This window comes from Balaenoptera acutorostrata, chromosome 7 (assembly GCF_949987535.1).
Source record: "Balaenoptera acutorostrata chromosome 7, mBalAcu1.1, whole genome shotgun sequence".
NCBI classification, from domain to species: domain Eukaryota; kingdom Metazoa; phylum Chordata; class Mammalia; order Artiodactyla; family Balaenopteridae; genus Balaenoptera; species Balaenoptera acutorostrata.
The window spans coordinates 54,450,731-54,472,182 of NC_080070.1; the positions used below are offsets into that span (position 1 = coordinate 54,450,731).

Below are 21,452 nucleotides of genomic sequence, written 5' to 3' on the forward strand. Positions count from 1 at the left end.
CCGGGTCCCCTAAGTGCTCTGTGGCCGCCGCTGCCGCCGCCGTCAGAGCAGCTGCTGCCGGCAGCAGGAGCCCGGCGCTGGGCGAGGAGCGGGGACGCGCGGCTGCAGCGTCCCCTGCTTACTGGCGGCCGCTTCTTCTCCGGAGGTGGCCGTCACTGTTGCTGCTGAAAAACCAGCCCGCATTTCCACGGCTGGTCGCCTGGTGAGGAGTTGAGACTCTACACCTCCCGCCCGGAACCCACATGGCTTGTTACCTGGTCATCAGTTCGAGACATCTCAGCAATGGGCACTACCGGGGCATTAAAGGAGTCTTCAGAGGGCCCCTCTGCAAGAACGGATCTCCCTCTCTGGTAACCTGCGCGCACACACACGCACACACACACACACGTTCAAAATCAATATAAACAGAATGAGATATTGTCCTGGCACAACGAGGGGGTGATGGATAAGCTACCTTGCCCATAGGTATATTGTGTCTGTTTAGACAGTTTATTGACAGACTGTTACACAGTGAGGGGTGTGTGTTTACATGTGTATTTTCAACACAGTCATTAGCATCTATAGTGCTAGGTATGCGAATATTTACTGAATGCAGTTAAGTGCAGGCTTGTGAAGGTAGCTCCTGTGTGCTGTGTCAAGTTATGAATCTGCTGATTTGGTCAGTATAGAAAGTTTGAGTGGCACTTTATAACCATACTTCATGAAGTCATCAGTTGGGATTAGTTTAATAATGCTGCATATACTTTATAAGAAAATAAACTCTAAACATTTTGCATCAGGGTCCGGGCAAAATGAGAAGTGTTGGATCTCGATATGATGAAATCTAATGCTTCACTATGTAGGTTCTTCAGGGAAAGCCAAAGAGTTCTTTGTGAAAATATGAATTAGGCAGTTTTTTGTACTATATACAGATGTATTGATGTGCAAATTTGAGTGACTGCTATTTAACTTAGTAAACTATTCAATTTAGTTTACTATTTGATTTAAGTATTTTTTGTTAAATGATTTTGACCGGAATCTATGACTTCAATATATTGTCAGTTCATCCCTTAGTACATACTATAAATCATTTTTTTTAAAGAATTCAAATGTGTTTCAAGAAAAAAAAGTCATGATTTATTTTTTAAAGTTTTGGATTTTTAGTAAGTGACTAAGGGTCTAAACTTAAAGAACGATTTTTCTAGTGTAAGGTGAAAAACTAGTACTTTAAGTCTGTATGATATAAAGAGGGAAAATTGAAGTTGTCTGATTTTTATTTATTCATTTTTCGGTTCTTTCCATCATGGTTTAATGTTTCATTAGCATGAATTATTCAAAACTGCAATATATTATAAAAACCTGTGATTAAGGGCTATATGTGATTTGCATGAAAAATCTGAAATCAGAAAGTGCAGGTACCCAGAGATATCACTTTGACTCCTAATTGTGACAAACTATTGCCTCACATGCTTTCATGCACTGTACAAAGTAGGTCATTGCAACACCCCTGCAACTATTTAGTATTGAATCAAAAGTGTAAGATGGAATATACTGTTTATATTGGCATTTACAATTAAATTCACAGGGTTAGAAGCGTCTTGAAGGGTTTTAGATGCATAAAGCCCACATTCAATCTTTCTGAGCAGCTGGTCTGAATCTTTCCTATTTTTAAAGATTCTCAGGATCAGAATTCCACAGTCTCAGCAAACCACCTTAATGTTTAACAACCCATGCTGTCAGAATCTTCCTTAGAGCAGTCTTAAATTCTTCAAATTTTTCTTTACGCTCATTTCATCTTGAAACCCTAGAATGTTCCATCATTCTCATAGATATTTTTCCACCCTTTGATAAGCTCTGTGGCTGTCTTCCCAAACCCCCTCTGGTTGTGGAAATCTGAATTGGGTAGTGTGTTACAGGGTATGTGCCTTAATCATTCACAGTGTAAAGGGAGAATTACTTCATAGTTCTTACATTGTTTAGTTCCATTTAAGTTAGTTAGAATATGGTGTTAATCTTCCAAAATCTGTAGGGTTTGCGGAGGGAATTTCTGTCACCAGGTCAAAAAGTGTCCTGCCTCCCTCCCACCCCGCACCCCTGCCGCCCCATTATGTCCCTTCATCTCCCAGGAACCTGAGTGACCCCATAGGGACTGGACATATGAATGTGGATGTAAGAAGACAGCCCGTAACCCACATGGCCCTGCTGGCTGACCAGAGGCTCACACCCACAGGACGCTATTCTTATTCATTATTGGGCTGGTTTTCACTAGAACACTGATTCATTTACTTTTACCTAGGTTCCACACTTTGATTCACTGGGCTGTTCTCTCCAATGTTTACACATTTGACTGTACTTAAATTACATTTGCATCATTTAAAAATATCTGAATTAGTCTGTGTAGGTATTTCCTAAACCTGATTTATTTTGTCTTCTTTTACATTTTGCTATGGAATTCGAATGACTTTTTCAAGGTTTGAAAAGTTTCTCACATGAGATGAGCAGTATGTGAAAATTGATGTTCATTCATTCTCTGTCACGGGCAGGTTGTTAAGTCAGAAATGCATTCACATTGCATAACATTTAGTCTTTCACCCTAAATTGAAATAGGTCACTATCTTCTGGACTGTAGACCCTTGAGAATTTAGGTAATAGTTTCCTGGTCCAGATGAGTTTATATTTGCCTTCTTCATTAATGAGTTGCGAAGCATAAGACTGAAAGCTGGTTATACATCATTTTTTTTTAATTCAGAAATACACGCCCCCCCCCAAGTTACTTTCAGGTTAACATAAGTTTATTGATTTTTTTATCAGTACAAACATTAAACTCACAGATCCATAGTATACAGTCATTCATTTTTTATTAAAACATATAGCTACTCTGACAGTAATTTTTTTCCAAACTTAGTTCCCAGAATGGTCTCAGATTGACCTCTATGTCAATGACTTAGTTATTTCCAGTTGCTGAAACTCAGTTTATCTGGGATTATGGATTGGGGTATGACTCATTGATTTAACTCATTTTCACTAAGTGCTACAATGATTTCAACTTTGGTTCTTACTTTTTCAATCTGAGTGTTCTGCCTATTTTAATCCATACTTTTCTGCTTTAGTAGAGCTGTTAAAAGTAGCGCATAACACAATTATTGAATAAGATTATTTTGTAACTTTGTTACAGAATGGAGAAAAACCACACTTCCTGCTTCCTATAATGAGTTTCTTCTTTGGTAGTTCTGATATAAATACACCTGGGTAATATGAATTTAACATGTCAGTGTCTTATAGATATAATTCTTCAGTTATATATTTAAAGCAGTTGTATAATTTGTCATGTTCAAATCACGTCTGTAGAATCTGAACACGTGATATTTAACAGTAAAAAAGGGAATGATTATATTTATATACACTTTTATTTCAAAGGATTTCATTTAGAAAACATTGAATCATCATATGGAACTCTTGTAGTAAATACTCAATGGGATACTTGAGAAATAAATAAAGCATTTTTTTCCCAAACAGTTTTCACAGATCAGTAAACTGAAAATCCTAGAGTGAAATGCAGTTCCTATCTTCAAAGTGAAAACATGCAAATGTCTTATCTGTTGCATCTCTCTTCTTTTTGGTGACTTGGTATGAAGAAAATAGCTTATTGCTTTTCATCCTAATTAGGATGTGAATAATTGATTTGAGATAGTTTATGTTACTTTAAATCCAGGGATAGATTAAAGAAAAGTGACAGTATTGCATAGAGCTTATTGGTAAGTTTTCAATTTTAGAAAGTAAATTTATACCCTCCCACATTTTAGGATATTTATCCCCCACCATATTCCAAATCTATAATATGAATGAATGATGACTTTAAAAATCATACACACATGCGCACGTATTTACACATAGATAGAGATGTAGATACATTGTTACCAGTGCTCAAGTATAGGAAGTTACCTATATATTACATTATAATCTTTACTGTCAGATATGTTAAAGGTAAAACTTTCTTACAATCCAGGAACTTAAAAGTTCTTCTACCACCATGTTTGACTTCAATTAAACAAGTAATATCCTCTTGCAGTGTCAAAAATATATTTGAATAGATTCTTAGTTATCTTGAGTAATGTAAAATATCGTCTCAAATTTAGAGACAAGTTTGGTTTGTTATAGTTTATTTAATCTGTGTGTGGTCAATATTAAGACTATCATTCAGGATATGTAGTGATTAAATGTTAATGATAATCATAGTTTTATATTTTATCTGTGGTACATGGTTAGCTTATTAGAGTGATACTTCTTAAGAAGTGCTTATTCCTGGGAACACTATAGATAGACACCAGGAATATCTTTTTCTGGGATTGTCTGTTGTCTTCCTCTGAAATATTTGATGTGAAGGAAATTCTTGGGATTTTCATCTCAGCAACAGATCAGGGTCCTTGGATGTTGTTGTTTACTTGTTATTTTGTTTTGTTTAGTGATCTTATTCTAAGTTATATATCTGACTAAATTACCTAATTGAAGGAGGTGGCATACAAACAAACAAGCATTTTAAATGGACTAAAAAATTCTATGAAGTTCTCTTTTAAAAATTATCAGTGTATATGTATAACTGAAAGAAGTTCTAGAAAAGATTAATTACCTTGAGGATGCATCTATTCAGAGAATCCCTTATGAGGAAATGAGTGCAGTTACAACCTTGCTCTTTTTTCTAATGCCTATAATAATTGCATGTATTTCCCTTATGCTTAATAAGTACGTGTTAAACACATCCAAAAATGCTCTCAAACTGACGCACTTTTCATGTACCAAATATGATTATGAAGACATGCTCTCCTGTAGAGAAGTCACCTGCCTCCTCTTCTTTAATTCATGAATACATATACTGACTTTTATGTTTAAACTTTCAGATGTTTTCGTAAAGAAGACTCAGTTACAATTCTTACAATGTATGTTTTCTTTATGTCAAGTATTGTATTTAGCAGTCTCCTGTCCTCTACTTGCCTTTTCAACCCATTTCTTCTCTCCCCCAACTAACTGATTTCGGAAACTTATAGTTGGCATTATGCTTTCCAAAATAAGTCTCAACTTTCTAGGACTTAATTTATGTTTCTGTAACTTCAGAAGGTTTTCATGATAAGAAGAGTCCAGTAAGTATTTGAGTGCTATAATGTGTGACTTTATTAGCTCATACTACATTTATTTCACAATTAAAATTTGACGGGTCAGTCTCTTGATTTGTTTCTTTTAGACTTAACAATTAAGATAAACTCTATTGTAGGTTTCTGCCCTATATTTTGGAAACAAAATAAAACGTATTTTCATCATGTGTAGGCTAAACGGGGATGGTATTTAGCATAGAACTTAATCATTTGTAGTTTTTAAAAAAAACTTAGCCTTAGTTGTAACTGTGAAATCTTTGTTATATAATGTATATGCACTAAGATACATACTTTCCATGTGTTAAATATTAATAGGGTTTGAGATGTCAGTAGGATTAAGGCTGTACTGGGAGCAAAGATCAAGAAGAGTAATATATATTTTGAATAACTTTATGAAGTGCATTTCAGTATGAATTTGGTTTGTCAAAATACACATTGGCAGAATAATTATTTAGTACATATGTACATATTTTGTAGAAAATAATTTGAATCAAAATTGAAATAAAAATGCTACTCTGTTTGAAAATGTCTTCTGGTTTTAACAAATATAGTGTTCCAGGTTAATTCCTATAAAATGACGGGTGGCAGCCTTTTGTAGATAGATTTTGTAAATCAGGCTTACTTAGTGGATAAGGTCTAGAGAGAGAAATTAAATATTTGATATGTTCTCATGAAGTATAGAGTTATGATGATAATAGGAATATATAAATCACCGAGTTCCAGAGTCTCTCTTGCATTGGAAATACTTATTGGACATGAAAAGAAACTGTGGAAAGATGAATTACATCATAGTTAGACAGCATTCTCAGTTGTAACTAAGACATTGTTAGCTTATTGAAGACAAAAAATGCAAAGGAATATTATACAGTATTTAAAATGGAAAGGGATTTTTAAAATATTCACTAATGATCCTACTTTTCCTGAAATGGACCCCTGATAACATGCATTGAACTAAATGCTTCTTTCATGCAAATTTGATACCTAAAATTTAAATGTTAACTTCTAAAAAACTGATAGTGTAATTTTCCTTCACATATAAAGAAAGCTGTATAGCTAACTATATTTCCTTTCTTCTTTGGCTGTTGGGAAACCCAGAGACAAATGTGTGCTTCACAAGTGATGGGGATTGATGTTGGCCTTCAAAGCGGCATGATGTCCTCACCCCCACTCATCTCCTATTCCCGGTCTAGCTCTTATTTTAATTTTATTTTCCATGACTTTCATTCTTTTAAATTTATATTTATTGTTTTAATGTATAAAGTTTATTTTAGCTGACTTAGGTCTGTTGTGAAAGCAAGCAGGCTATAAATAAATAATAAAATGTAGACCCTCCAACTATAGGGAAGACCCTCAGGATTTTAGACTGGACAGTCTTGAGCGTGATTCCTGGAGAGTATTCATTTTGTTCATTTGTAGCAAGTATAATTAGGGCTGTCAATTTTTTGTTTTGAGAATTGGCAAATTCCTTTTGGCAAGTTTGATTTCACTTTTGTGTGGGTGTAAGAGGCAGGATATAGTTTATTTTGAAACGCGTACTGCCGATTTATTTTGTTTTGTTTTTCTGAACAATCTTTTCCCTTCCCGTTATTCTTCTTGCCATTGATCCTTATTCCTTTCATTAGCATGGTTACCATTTTTTTCCAACATCTTGTTTTGGTTCCTGTATAAATGCTGGCATATACTTCGAACTCCAGAGGCACAGGCCCCTGCAAATGGTGAGAACCACCCCATGCTGTCTGCTGCCCCACCCAAGCATGCAGGTTCCTTCTCTGTCCACCATCCACACATAACTTTCATTTCTAGCTCAGAATTTAGAGCTTCCCCCATATCTCCATTCAGAACCCACCTCCTACCATTGTTTTTCCCCTGCCCTCTTTCCCACAGCTATTACACAGCACTTCATTTGTCTCATGTTACCTCCCAGCGACAGAAAAATACCATCAACTTCCCCCCACATATGTCCTTTTCAGATCTCCATTTTGCTCTGAATAATTATATTCCCTAACATGTTCCTTGGCAAGAACAGGTGATATGCATTTCCTCTTTGTGAATGATATAAATACCATATTCTAAAGAGAAAATAACTATTGAACCCCTTATTGAATGATGGAGCGGATGGAGGAGGCTCACTGAAATCTGACCCTCCCTGTTGATTTGCTTTATCTAAATGTGAAGTCAAGAGACAAAGAGGTGTCCACATTACGTATTTTCTTATTATCTGAACATGTTCATAGACCTTGGGTGGTATCTAAGAGTCTTCATGATCTAGCCCCTAATATTTTTAAAATACCTACCTCTTCAGCTTTAACTCTTTTCTTCCACCTGATCCTATGGTCCAGCCATACTGAGCTACTCAAAGCTCTTGACTGTGATGGGTGTTTATAGACCTTTATGTCATTGCCCATGCTGTTCTGTCTGCTACAAATCCTCTTTTTGCCATCATTTTTTGGGACATGTCTTATATATTCTTTCAGACTTAATTAAAGAGTTGGGTCCTCATGTGAGTCTACACAAAGTTCCCTCATCTCATGGGTCAAGTGCTTCTTTTTCAGGCTCTAGTCACATCCATTGCTTGCCTTGATAATCACTGAATTGTGTTTGTTTATTGGTCTCCATTTTGCCATGAGATGTGAGATCCTTGGGGTCATGTTTGCCATTGTCCTTATATCCCCAGAGCTAAGCACAGCTTCTGGTTTATTATTGATTTCAATAGAAAACAAAAGGATTTCAATAGAAATTTAACTGGTATAAACATGTTCCCTTTGGTCCTGCTGGTAGCTCCAAGAAGAAAACTTTTCCTTAGAGAATTTTTTTCCCAAGTAATTAGTCAGAATCTTTTAGAATGCAAACTGTTCTACTGGATTGAGTGGCCACTGTTTTCATGGTGATCCTTCTTACTTTCAATTCTACCAAGATCCTTTGGTCAGTTGCCTCAAGTATAATTTAATACTTCCTATTATTCCCAATTGCAGAGTGCTTTATTCCATGTAACCGTTTCTGAACATCTTTTGTTAAAGTCCACAAGAGGCTGAAGATTGGCTATATATAAATGGATGAAATTCATACCTGAGTTAGTCGAGCCATATTTTTCATTGGCACGTATTTAATAGCTTCTGTGAAACGAATTACAAGTTAGGAACTTGACCATTCCCTTCCTATTTAGGAATGTGTTGTAAGGAGGAAAAATAGTGGTTCACACACCATTTCTCCCTTTCTCACTCTCATTTTTCTTTCTTTTGAAAAAGAGACAGTAATTTCCTGATCACTGGGCACTGTAGCCCTTGAGAAAGCACCATCCTGGAGCAGCTACAGGGTGGTTATTGCATAATTGCCAACCCTCTCCAACTTATCAGTCACACACTTTCCAGCAAGGCTTTGCTAGTACTTTTTTTGTCTTGGATTAGTCAGGATGTGGTCACTGTTCACAAAAGAAGCTTGGACTTCTCCTGAACAATGAATTTTAGCTAAAATATCCAGCCATCTCCAGTGGACATACAGAAAGATAGTAATAGTCTCCAGAGTGGAGAGAATCAGGTCTTTTGTATGGTCAGTTTCTTTTGCTACAGTTGTTAACAAATATTTGACTTCTTTGTCTTATTTAGTGGATATAAACATTGGAAGGAATCTTAGCAATCTGGTTTAGGCTCCCCCTGTATATATTTTAATATATCATTGTGATAGGAGAATAATGACTTCCCGAAGATGTCCACATTATAATCCTCAACACCCTTGACTCTGTTAACTTACCTAGCAAAAGGGACTGTACAGATGTGACTAAATTAGGGCGTTGAGAAGGTTTTCCTGGGTTATGCAGGTGAGCTCAGTGGAATCACAAGGGCCTTTGTAAGAGGGAGGCAGAAGTGTCAGAGCCAGAGAGAGAGCTTTGAGATGCTATGCTGTTGGCTTTTGAAGATAAAGGAAGGGGCCACAAGCCAAGGAATGCTTATGACCTCTTGAAGCTAGAAAAGGCAAGTAAATCGATTTTCCCATAGAGCCTCCAGAAAAATCACAGCCTTGCTAACACCTTGATTTTAGCTTAGTAAGACTTCTGACTTAACAGACTATAAGATAGTAAATCTGTTGTCTTTTAAGCCAGAAAGTTTGTGGTAATTTGTTAGAGAAGCCATAGGAAACGAACACAGCTACTCTTAACATGGGTGAACATTTCCAGTGGTAGGGGACCTCTCTGCTCACCAACGTGATTGATCCTCTAGTGAGGCCAGTATAATTAATGCTATGTCTCCTCTGCCCTCCCCAAATGTCTCTGCCTCCTTCCATTTACTCACTGGTCCTCAGTGTACCCTTTGGAAGCAAGAGGATAGATCTACAACCTCTTCAGTGTTAACACCCTTTCAACTATTCAGAGAGAGTTGGTGATTTTTCATTAAAGGACTGAAAAATTTGTGAGAACTAACTAACCTTCTTCCATGTACATCACTTGCTTTATTTTCTTATATATTAATTGAACTTTGTGCAACTCAAAATGCTTGATTACACTTTTTAATGTGATAGATGTTTTGAAATACAGTATACTGATGTTTCTTATATTCTTGAAAGGTGCTAAACTCAATAAAATATTATCATTTATTTAGACAAATATCATCCACACTTTCAAATCATGTCAACTTTTTCCAGATAGTTCCCTTTTACACTGTATACATCATTTATACAGAAGATAAACTTAAGAACACAAAACCAGATCATTTTAAAGGCACATTTTAATGCTATCTTTCTTAGTTTGTTTAGTCTTTGATTTAGATACCTGAAAATTTCCTAGGGGGCAAAAAAAAAAAATTAGTTATAAATAAAAAGTGATGGGATGAGTTGAAATAATAATTATAATTTCATGAAATCTTCACCGTTTCCTATTCTAGACATAGTGGTATCTAAATGGAAAGTTATTTTTTAACTTTTGTACTGAAGAATAATATATAAATTGTCACAAATCATAAATGTACAGCTTTTTAATGCCTCAGATGTAGTATAGAATATTACAACTTCCTGGTAGCCCCAGGTGTGCCCCTTACCAAGCACCACCCAACCCAAAGGCAACTATTGTCCTAACGCCAGATTATAAACTGCCTTATTTTTTAAAAAATGATATTAAAAAGAGATATAGTAAAAAACATATATACTTGCAGCTCAACTGACAGCAAGGCCCTCTTTTTGGGTGGGGATAGGTAACTAGACAATGTTTCATCTGCTTACTGTCCTACTTCACTTTGACTGACCACAGCTAACTTAACTAGTTGAAACAAATGAACAAAAGAAGATAATTACATTTATGTCCCTTTTCCTTTCCTGTTCATGATGATGATATACTTCTTCTTTATGATCTAGTGTTCTTGAACCAGGCTTCTTATTACTTAACTTCAATAAATCCATAGTCAGCTAAAATAGGATCATTTTTGTTTTTCACAGCATGTAATAAAATCTGAATTTCTTGTAATTATTTTCCCTGTTGTAAAATCACCATTTCTTTTGTAACTTTAAATAAGAGTGCTTTATAAATATATAATTATCTCCAAAAACAAAAAAAGAATACTTATTCGGTAAGTATGAATGGATTTATGCTAATACAACACAGGGATTATATCCAAGGTGACATTTGTGAAGTATTTCATTATCTTTCCCTTAATAGTACATGCTGAAATTCAAAGATCTGACCATCATGTAGATTTCGATATCTCTTGAGAGTCGTTAGGAATGGCTCTGTTGAGTTTTCATTATTCGAGGGGAGATGTGAATTATGTATTTAGTGGCAAAATAGTAAATGATTAAAGGAAAGAAACCTCTAGCTTGGAATTCTCATAAAAATGAAAGTTATGTGCAAATGATATGTAAACTTTATTGCAAAAGTTGTTATAATTTCACACACATGCACAAGGGTAAAATACAAGTTTGTGTTACTATGGAAACGGGATTATTGCCAAGGTGATTATAGATAAAACCCAAACAATGCTTATATTAATCAATCCTAAATTAAATGAATTTAAATATGTTTAAAGAACTGATCGTGTATTTTCAATCAAATGTAATGCTCATCTTCCAATATCCATATGCTACATGGTATGAGTTCAAGAGTTCTGCATGATGTTGCTGGAAGAAGTTTTAGTGACGATCACTGATGATTTGCTTTCTCATCATTATAGAAGGAAGATTTGTGAAATTACGTTATAAAGGAAAAGTAATAAACTGCAATAAATTTTCCTTTATGTGTTCCTTCTAACAGTGTCACTTTGCTGTAAATTTTTAAAAAAATCACACTCAGTTCCGTCCTCTGTGATCATCAGAATAGACTCCACCCCTGAAAGTGATAGAGAAAATCAGTTTTCCACAAGGAATAGAATAGGTGAGAAAGCATAACTGGAGAAAAATTATAATTGGCATAAACATATTCATAGGGAGTGGTCTTACGTGGACTTATATAGTATATAAGCATCACTTAATCTGCAGATCCTAGAATTAGATCCAGTAGACAGTAACTGGAATACAACTTCTGATCTACTTGTGTGACAAAAATTTGGGGACATAAAGTTTTAAATTCTTCATTAAGTCATGAATATAAGGCTAGCTCTAAGATTCCGTTTCTGACTGTGATAAGCACCGGGTGTGATGAAATATGGGAGGAACTTTCAAACTCACAATTTCTTACCAGTCTGTTTGGAAACAAGTCACTAATGTTTGACCAGTGGTTTTCATGTTGTTGTTGTTGTTTTATTTTTTCATGTATTCTTTGTTCAAAGGAAATCTTAGCAGCCAGGCAAAATAGATGGAACCTTTGGCTAAAGGTGGGGGAGAGAAGCTCTTGGATAGTGAAAGCCTCCTCCTTTTCCTCTGTATCTGGGCAAGGCTGCTGGGCAGGGAGGACACATCTGGGCATAAGCCCTGGAGCTTTATGATTTGAATACCACTTAGATGGACCATGAAGGGTAAGTATCCGCTGTTTCCAAAACATAATTAAAATGCATACATCTTATGCAGAGTAACTCAATTAACTATTTGACACATTGCCAGTTAATTCCACCACTAGACATTGATTAAATATTACTTTCACTCTAAGTTTGCAATTTTTATAAGAAACATTAAGGTGACTTTGGGATTTCAGAGCACCTTCATGAATAAGCTTGAGGAAGCTCAAGTTTTTTCCTGAGCTGAGTCCCTGAGGAGACTTTAAATAGAGTCGATGGGAAATAGCCAACGTGTGGGACAGAAATCTAGATAGAGGAGCCTGGTCTGGGAGAAGCCTAAGATTTCTAGAATTAAAAACAGAAGAACATTTCAATTGAGGAGTCAAAGTCATTCATTCACTTATTCATTCAATCATATTTAACAAGTATTGTAAGTGTCTGCTATTTGCCCAACCCTTATTGGCCATGTAGCAAAACTGAAATATAAATCACATTATGGGAAAAGAAGATATATTTTTCATGCACCAAATACTCCTGGGGAGTAGTTCTACCTACCAGCTTTGGTAAGTGACCAGACTCCTTTGGATAAAGCAGAAGAAAGAAGGTGAGGGGGGGCATCTGAGGTGGATGAACAGAGAATGTGGTTCAGTTGGCCCATGGCACTGAGCACTTAGGTCAGAGTTTAAAAGTAATTTTGATCTAGACAATCCTAAACTTTTATCTCTAGGCTTTATCATTTTGTCCTCTTGTATTGTGGGATGTAGCCTACAAGGCCAGCACTGAAAGTCTAATCAGCTGAGGGATGAAGGGATGTGGTAGACATAGTCCCTAGGAGAGAGAAAGCATCAGAGCACTAGACAGGGCTTCGTGTGGTGGTGTGAGGGCCTGAGTGCCTCCCTTTCCCTTGAGGATCTGTATGTGGGGGAGGCATGGTTGGCCACCCCCATAGAGAAGGTCTTGTCTCTATTCTTTGGAGAATCTTCTGTTCTTTTTTTTTTTTTTAATTTATTTATTTATTAATTTATTAATTTTTTGGCTGTGTTGGGTCTTTGTTGCTGTGTGCGGGCTTTCTCTAGTTGTGGCAAGCGGGCGCTACTCTTCATTGCGGTGTGTGGGCTTCTCATTGTGGTGGCTTCTCTTGTTGTGGAGCACAGGCTCTAGGTGCGCGGGCTTCAGTAGTTGCAGCACGCGGGCTCAGAAGTTGTGGCCCACGGGCTCTAGAGCACAGGCTCAGTAGTTGTGGCACACGGGTTTAGTTGCTCCGCGGCATATGGGATCTTCCCGGACCAGGGCTTGAACCCGTGTCCCCTGCATTGGCAGGCGGATTCTTAACCACTGTGCCACCAGGGAAGTCCAGAATCTTCTGTTCTTAGTGGCTGATGCCAGACGTTTCAATTTAGATGCTGCTAAATGCAAATATACATAAGAAACATCTCTTCATCCTGCTACTGATTTACTCTTTGATGTGAATAAAGAACCTGGAAAAGATTCTTCTCATAACCTAATACCTCAGGTGTTAGGTCCCTAAAAGAAAAGGAAGGAGACCACTGAGGAAATGAAAGCATAGGAAGGGAGCAGTGAAGATGAGTCTTACTTCGAAGTTCTGCTTTGGAAGGGCTTTAGGGGCTCCTAGAGAGTGGAGACTACCAAGAGGAAGACCCCAAGAGAACGAGGAGGACCTATAGGGCCCTGGTTGGAAGGGCTCTATGCTATCCTGCTTGGAAGATATACACACCTGTCACCCTGGGTTCCCAGTGGAAAATTCTCAGGGCAGTTATAACTCTGCCTTGAAGCTGATGGAGTTCAGATCCTGTTTTCACAAATCATTTGGGGCCCTTACTACATGTTGGGCACTGTCCAAGGTGCTGATGATAGTGAGGTAAACACAATCGACCTGGTATCTCTCCCAGTGGAGACTACAGACAGAGAATGAAGATAGGCAGTAAACAGATGTTTATTTCACAATACCCCTAGTTATAAATATACAAGTTCTTTTGAATAAAAAGTAACTGATTGTAAAGAGGGATAACCCTCCTAGTGCTAGGACCATGGAAAAATTCCCAGAGTAAGTGATGGCTAATTTGAGACATGAAGAATGAATGGGAGTTATCCTGACACAGAGCCCTAAGACAGGACCCAGAGAAAGACTCCCAGGCCTGGGATTTGCATGTGGGCTGAGGGGCTGAGAGGGTGCAAGACAAGGCAGGACTAGCAAGTAAGGGTCAACCACGTCTGCTCCTGTAGGCTATGTAACAGGGAAATAAGGAAACCGTCTCAGGTAGAAATATGGCTTTTAATCTTAGTACAGAACTAAACAGTCTGTGGTCCTGGCATGAGTACTTCTAATTACTTCCTGTGGGTTGTGCCACATGAGATAGGAGGAAACCATGGCTTTTTCTGCTGTTGTTACAAACAAAAATCAGAAATGATTTATTAAAAAAAAAAATGATTTATAAACAAGAAAATAAGAGTACTGGAGTTGAATCATCATTAATCTTAGTTTCCTGTGTAAGTCCATTCAAACTAGGCTGTATAAAGAGAGAAGAATTGAGAATTAACTTTATAGATCTACACACAAGAATGATATTATGATTTAAGTTTCACTCAAAATACTCCTCTTTGATGTTTTAGGGTAATCTGGGGGTGGTCTGGCCGAATGAGGGTTTTCTTGCTTTAAGGGTAGATAACATTTGTATCCAGAAAGCAAAAGAAAATGGAGGGTTCTTACAATGTTTTGAATCAATTATAAAAACTCATTTTGTCTTTGTTAGGGAAGTTTTATCAGAAGGTATTAGACACCATTAATATAATAACATTGAAGACCCAAGGTAATATTCACTTCTTTAGATGAGGTACCTCTCTGGATCTCTGAAATGCCACTAAAAATGTGTCCCTTCTAGTGTTGCATGGTGACAAAGGTTGCATGTTTTTATATCTAATTAAAAATTTAAAATAAAAAACCATGATGTGAGTAGGGTTTTACGGTGTTGTCTATGTACATATTTTGCCTTGTTTTATGCATTTACTCCTCCCACCCCTACACTTTTAAGGTGAGAGCATGGATATTTTCCCTTCATATGTTAAGTATAGAGAAGTGGTTAAGCATATAGATTTGAGTTGGACTGAACTGGTTTGACCTCTGACTCCAGCTCTAACTGGTTGTATGACTACTTCAGCACTAAGAGCCACAGCTTGTTCATTGGTGGTGCTACTCGCCTTATGGGGCCATTGGAAGATGTGAATGAGCAAATGGGTGCCCAGTGCTTAGAAAAGTTTCTGGTGCATAGTAAGCATGAAATGAAGACAGCTGATGGTTACTCCTGCAGCACGTGGATTGTTCTGTTACGAACAGGTTTCCTTGACCCCTTAAAGTGTTCTAAGCACCTACTGCGAACTTAGCACTCATATCAAATTGTTGAAACTGTTGCTGCTTTGGATGGTGCTTTAAGATGGCTCTTTACCGTTAGTTGTGTTTTCTTGGAAGACAAGTACAGGCGTGGGGGCCGGTTAGCTTTCTGTTTAACGCAGCACTTGCAAAGAGAAACCCCAGCTTTTCACAACTTTCACAATGAAAATGCTCAGTGTGCCCTACATTCCTGATACAGCTTTAATTCAAGACAAGGATACATTTGAAGTGGCTTTTCCATTTGTCCTGTTTTTGTCAAAGCGAATTGAGTTAAGCAGATAAATTGTTTTTATGTTTTATGTTTTATTGTTTTATGATCTTGCTGCCATGTGGAAGGAATTTTCTCTTCCTTTCCATACAGATAGATATTTCATCTAAAACTACTAACTCTGTGATGATAAGCATTCACCCTCTTACTGTGTTTAAATATCTTTATTTCACTGCCTTTGAAAATTCTAATGAACCAATCATGTATTTTTCTCTCCCCAATAACAACCTGCTTTAATAGTAAAATATTTGAAGTGAGGACATATTAGGTAACTGAGGGTTGTATATGTTACACCTATGTTCACATTATGAGCAAATATGAAGGTCCATGTGTAGGTATAAGCTTTTGTGCACATATACATTCTGCTCAGAAAATATTCAGTCATTTTGTTTCATTTGCCACTTCATGATGCAAAAAAGCATTTGTATCAGTGTCTAGTCAGGATAACAGAAACCATTCTCAGCTTTTCAAACAGAGGGAAGCAAGGCAAGGAATTGTTTACAAATGTGTTGAAAAGGCTGAGGGAGAGATAAGGGGAAGATGCTATTACCCAGAGATTAGTAACTACAGGAAATCACTGCGGCCTCTAGGGTTGGAGGAGCAAAGGAGAAAGTGGTACCTAAAGCCCACAAGCCTTACTCTGGTGGTGTTGCTGCTTCTGCCACCACCTCCCCGCTGCTCTGCAGTCATCCAACAGCTTGCAGCCCCACTGGGGCTGGTGGATTTGCTGCCCGAGTGGCTGGTGCCTACAGCTGTAGGCTGCTGGCGCGGCTGTGCTGCTACTGCAGAGGCCAGCAGTTGTCTGGTGCTGCCGCCACCAGCACCAGAACCCGTGAGCGCTAAGTGCCAAGGTGGCTGGACAAGCCGAAGAAGGAAAATCATGGCTTTCTTTCTCTTTCCTAACTTCCACTCTGACACCAGTCTTCCCATTGGCAGACCTAACCAGAAACCAGCTGGCAAGGAGCTCTGGGATGCACAGTTGATGGGTTCCAGTCCCCAGGGAGAGAGGAAGGATGAGGATAGAACTGATTGCCAACAGAGAAATACTGAGCACTGCAGTTACACCGCTTTCTTCAAGATTGCAGAAAGTAAGAGGGAGAAGCGTTAAATAATAGAGGAAATTATGTTTTATCTGTTATATAGAAATCCGAAGGATATTTATGTTCAACCCAGACCTTATGGGTATTAGGTTCCTATTGCTGCTGTAACAAATTACCACAAACTTAGTGGCTTCAAACAACACACATTTATTCTTCTTCAGTTCTGTAGGTCAGAATTCCCACAGAGGTCTCGCTGGGCTAAAATCAAGGTGTATGTAGGGCTGCTTCCTTTCAGGAGGATTTAAAGGAGAGCCCATTTCTTTGTCTCTTCCAGCTTCTAGAATTTGCCTGTGTTCGTTGGCTCATGGCTTCCCATCTCTATGTTCAAAGCCAGCAAGTTCTTCTCCTGCTGCCATCTCTCTGATTCTCTGTAGCTGGAAAAACCCTCTGTACTTTAAAGGACTTATGGGATTAGATTGGGCCCACCTGGATAATTCAGGCTCCTCTCCTCATCTCAAGGTCCTTAGTTTTAATCACATCTGCAAAGTCCCTTTTGACATGTAAGACAGTATTCACAGGTTCTGAGAATTAGATCGTGGGCATCTGTGGGGACCATTATTCTGTTTACCACAACTCAGGATTTTGGATTCATAGACATCTGTGGTTATTCACTGGTTATTATCTCCCATAGACATCTCAAACACATAATATCCAAAACTAAATTAATCTTCCACCAAGTGCATGCTTTCTTAGTTAGCGACATCATCTTCATTTAACAGTCTAGGCTTGAATCTTGAGACTATTTTTCTTTAATTCCTCATCAGATTGGTAAATCTGCTCATTTTAACTCCTAAATATTTCTCCAATCTACCCCTTCCCTCCAACTTTCCTACCACTCCTACCCCCTGGAATGCAAGCATTTTCCATTTTCCTGAAAATAAAATAATCCTTGATTAACTGTATGGCATTTATGCTAGCTGGTGGAGCTACCCCATGTTGTCTGCTCCAATGGAATTTACAGCCTAGAATGGAAAACACACATTAAACAAATAAACCTGTATGATATATGTTCTAGAAGAGGACCTTTCTCATCTTTCTGCTTATGATTCATTTTTCAAAAATTTTGTGAATATTCTAGAGAAAGGCCATCAAGTTGGCTGATTTAAATTCAATCAATAGTAAGTACTCTTGGTATATATATGTTGCTTCCCCTGATTCTGGAGGATAGAGAGGGAAAATAAGACTGCTAAATTACATGTCATATATGGCAACTTAGTTACTTGTAGTAAAATCAAGCTAGAATGGCCTTAAGAGCTCACCTTCATCTGTTGTTGTTTAAATGGGGTTAAACTAGTGATTTGAGGCCTCTACACTGGACTTAAAGAATCACAATGCCTTGGGTGGGGCCTGGATGTGCAGTTTAAACAAACAGCCCACGAGTTTGTTGTACACATTAACATTGCAGAATTATTGAACCAATGTGAACTTACCAATACTCCTTGGATTTACTTGGATTTAGAACTTCAGAGGCCAGAGCTGAGGAAGGGTTTATGACTTGCTCACTCTCCTCTCCTTTCCTCACTGGTAATTCCTATGGGAATCCCCTGTGACGCTTGCTTGGAGTTCAGACAGCTCTCAAATGCCCAGTTCACAATGGTAGTAACAAGTAGGGAGCACTCATTCTACATCAGACATACTGTGCCCAAACAAGCCTTTCACACATTGTCTCATTTAATTCTTAAAACAATCTTAAGAGGGAGGCACTATTCCATCTGCTACTGAGGGGCAGAGAGCTGTGGTTGGACCCAGGACCTTCAGAAGCCAAAGCTCAGGTGTGAAACCACTTGACTGAGACTTGATTATTCTCTCTCTATGCCCCCATGACAGTTTTCGCTTTCATTTATAACAGAACGGCATTTTAATTGTTGACTCACATACTTGTTTCTCTTTCGTTGAGTCTCCTGGCAGTAGGACCTGTCTCTTCTTTATCCAGGTAAATGACAGCACCTGGATGCCACAGAGTCTGGGGCTTAGTAGGCATTCAGTAAAACTCTATCTCCTTGGTCATTCTTTTACACATTCATTCAACCTTAGTTGATTAGAATGGGTCAAAATGAAAATATTAACTGAAAAGTAAAATTCGAGTATCTACACATATGGCAAATTTAAATAAAAATTTGACAAAATATTCATTTGTACAGCGATGTGTAGGTATAATTAACAAACGTTCAGATTTTAGTAAGGAACTAATGGTGCAAACTCTTGTTATTGGCAGTTACACAAAACTATAAAGCACTTTCCAGGAACCCAAAGACACTAACAATGCGTAATAATTAAAAAGTGAGGCACTTTTTTGAAATTTTATCTCACATAAATTGCAAATAACATTATAATTTTTCAAGATGAAAACCCCAAATTATCTCTGTCCATAGGAGAAAATTAAAATGTGTATATTGCTTCCATTATTATTATGTACTTTTTCTTACTTTGTCATATACTAATTTTGCTCATAGGTGTGAATATTAAACATCAATTTATGTATGTCAGGTGACAAGGCACAGTGGGGTTATTACCTTTTTCCTTCGGGTACATATGATTAAGCAACCAATTTTTTGTTAGAAACATATAATGGAAACAAAAACCCATAAAACCAACATAAGTCCATCTTCATCTTGTTAGAATTTGAGCTCTTTAAAATAATAATTTAAAAATTCCTTCATAAATATATTAAGCCAGTTAATTACAATGGTGGGTGATTTTTTAAATGTTCACATTATTATTGAAGAATATAAATTGGGTATTCACAACACATATTAATAAAAGTTAATTAACTGATCAGGGTCCAATTGTCAGAATTGGTATTTGAACATTTATCAAAGGGTAGCTCAGATTCTTTCCCCGGATATTAAGAACAGCAGCAAAAGCCTGCTGGAGCACTTACTCTGTGCTTACCCTGCTAGGAGATTGTCTAGAATATCTCTAGACTACTGGATCCTTGCTGTGGAAGCATTATGTATCAACAACTTGACTAATTGGCCCAACATTCTTGAGGTCTCCCAAGGCTGTTGGTCAGAATTCAAACCATCTCATGCCCTTGTCACAAAGCTTACTGTCATAACTGCATTATGGAAACGGCAAACTTGCAGAGCACACTCTGAACTCTGATGAATTCAACAAACACTTATTGAGTTGCTGGTTATTTTCATGTGTATTTTATCTCATTGAATATTTGGGTGCTCATTCAATTTATAGGTGACCAAACAGAGGCCCAGAGAGGTTAAATAACTTTCTCAAGGTCACAGTCAGCCAGCAGAACATAGGAGATTTGAACATGAATCTTCTAATGTGAAACTGAGAACTCTTTGCACTGTGTGAGTAGGTTGCTTTGACAAATATTTGTCAGGCTGCTAAGGAACTATTTGCTTCAAGAGGGAAAAAGATACCCACCCCTGCCAAACCACTTTAACTGACTTAAGCAAAAGAGAAGAAATTATTGGAAGGATTCAGGTGTAGAAAATGCCACCAGGCCTCAGCCAGGGCTGGGAAATGGAATCAGGAGCTGAAGTGATTCTATCTCTCCACTATTCCCAGGCAACTCATGTCTGCTTCTTACTTCAGCTTCATCATTTGCTTTCTTATATATGGGCTTTCTCTGCTCCCAGTAGATAGTACTAATCCAGTCTGTATGCTGTGTGTGTGTGTGTGTAATAGAGCAGGAGAGAGATTAGGAGGAAGGGAGGGTGACAGGGTCACACAGTTGTGACCCACACGCGGAGCTTCTCAGATGGGAGTCAGAGTAGGGGTGAGGGAGGACATAATTGGTAGAGAAATGATCTGCATTATTTATACGAAGCCTTTCTTGTACTACACTGTTAAACTTTGATAGTTAAATCCCTGGTTCTCACACTTGATTGGGAGCAGTTTTACAAATCTTAATTGGTTTCTCTAGTTTGGGTTTATATATATATATATATATATATATATATATATATATATATATATATATATATATATATATATATACATACACACACACTGATCTCTCTTGTCATCTATCTACCTATTTATCTATCTATGTCTGTAATTATATTCCAAAAATGCACATAATTCTATTTATGCAAGCATTTTATTCCTATTAATCAACTGAGAGTCAGCTTCATTAAAGAGATATTTTGGTGTCTCTTAAAAATGCAAAAGGGAAAACATTGTCTTACTGTCATTCATAAACTAATTACTTGTGCTTATACAACTGTCATTTGGTTAATATTAGCAAGAAGAACCAGGTAGTGCCAGAGATAAGAAATGGTACTTCTGTTAGTAGAACACACCGACCTTAAGCTGTGGGTTTCCAGCTCCTCTGACGTAATAAAATACTCTGAGTAAACATCTTTAGCAACAGACATGGGTGAGTGGTCCTCCTAAGAATTATCCTCCAAAGCAGTTTTTATGGACAAGAGAACTCTTGAGGAAAACATCGCACTCTTTTTAACTTAATATTATATGAAAGCCCTAAACTTTCACTTGCTAAAATCTTCTGCTACTTATACAAGAAGGTCAAAAGTGAAAACGTCAAACCTATAATTACCTTCCTCTGTATGTGGTGAAAGGAATACAGGAACTGCTGAAATTATCCCTTTATAAAAATCATCTTTCTAAAAAAAGTAAGTACTGAGTACATTCTTGGATGATGTCCTGGTTTTT

At 37.4% G+C, this 21,452-nt stretch overlaps 1 protein-coding gene across 1 annotated transcript in view; it reads left to right on the forward strand.

Moving 5' to 3' along the window:
* Positions 1-242: 242 nt before the first annotated feature.
* Positions 243-21,452, forward strand: part of ZNF804B (zinc finger protein 804B) — a 529,401-nt gene continuing 508,191 nt past the window's right edge. The window contains exon 1 of the mRNA XM_057550283.1: positions 243-350. Coding sequence (XP_057406266.1) covers positions 243-350 — 108 coding nt within the window. The remainder of the gene's footprint in view (positions 351-21,452) is intronic.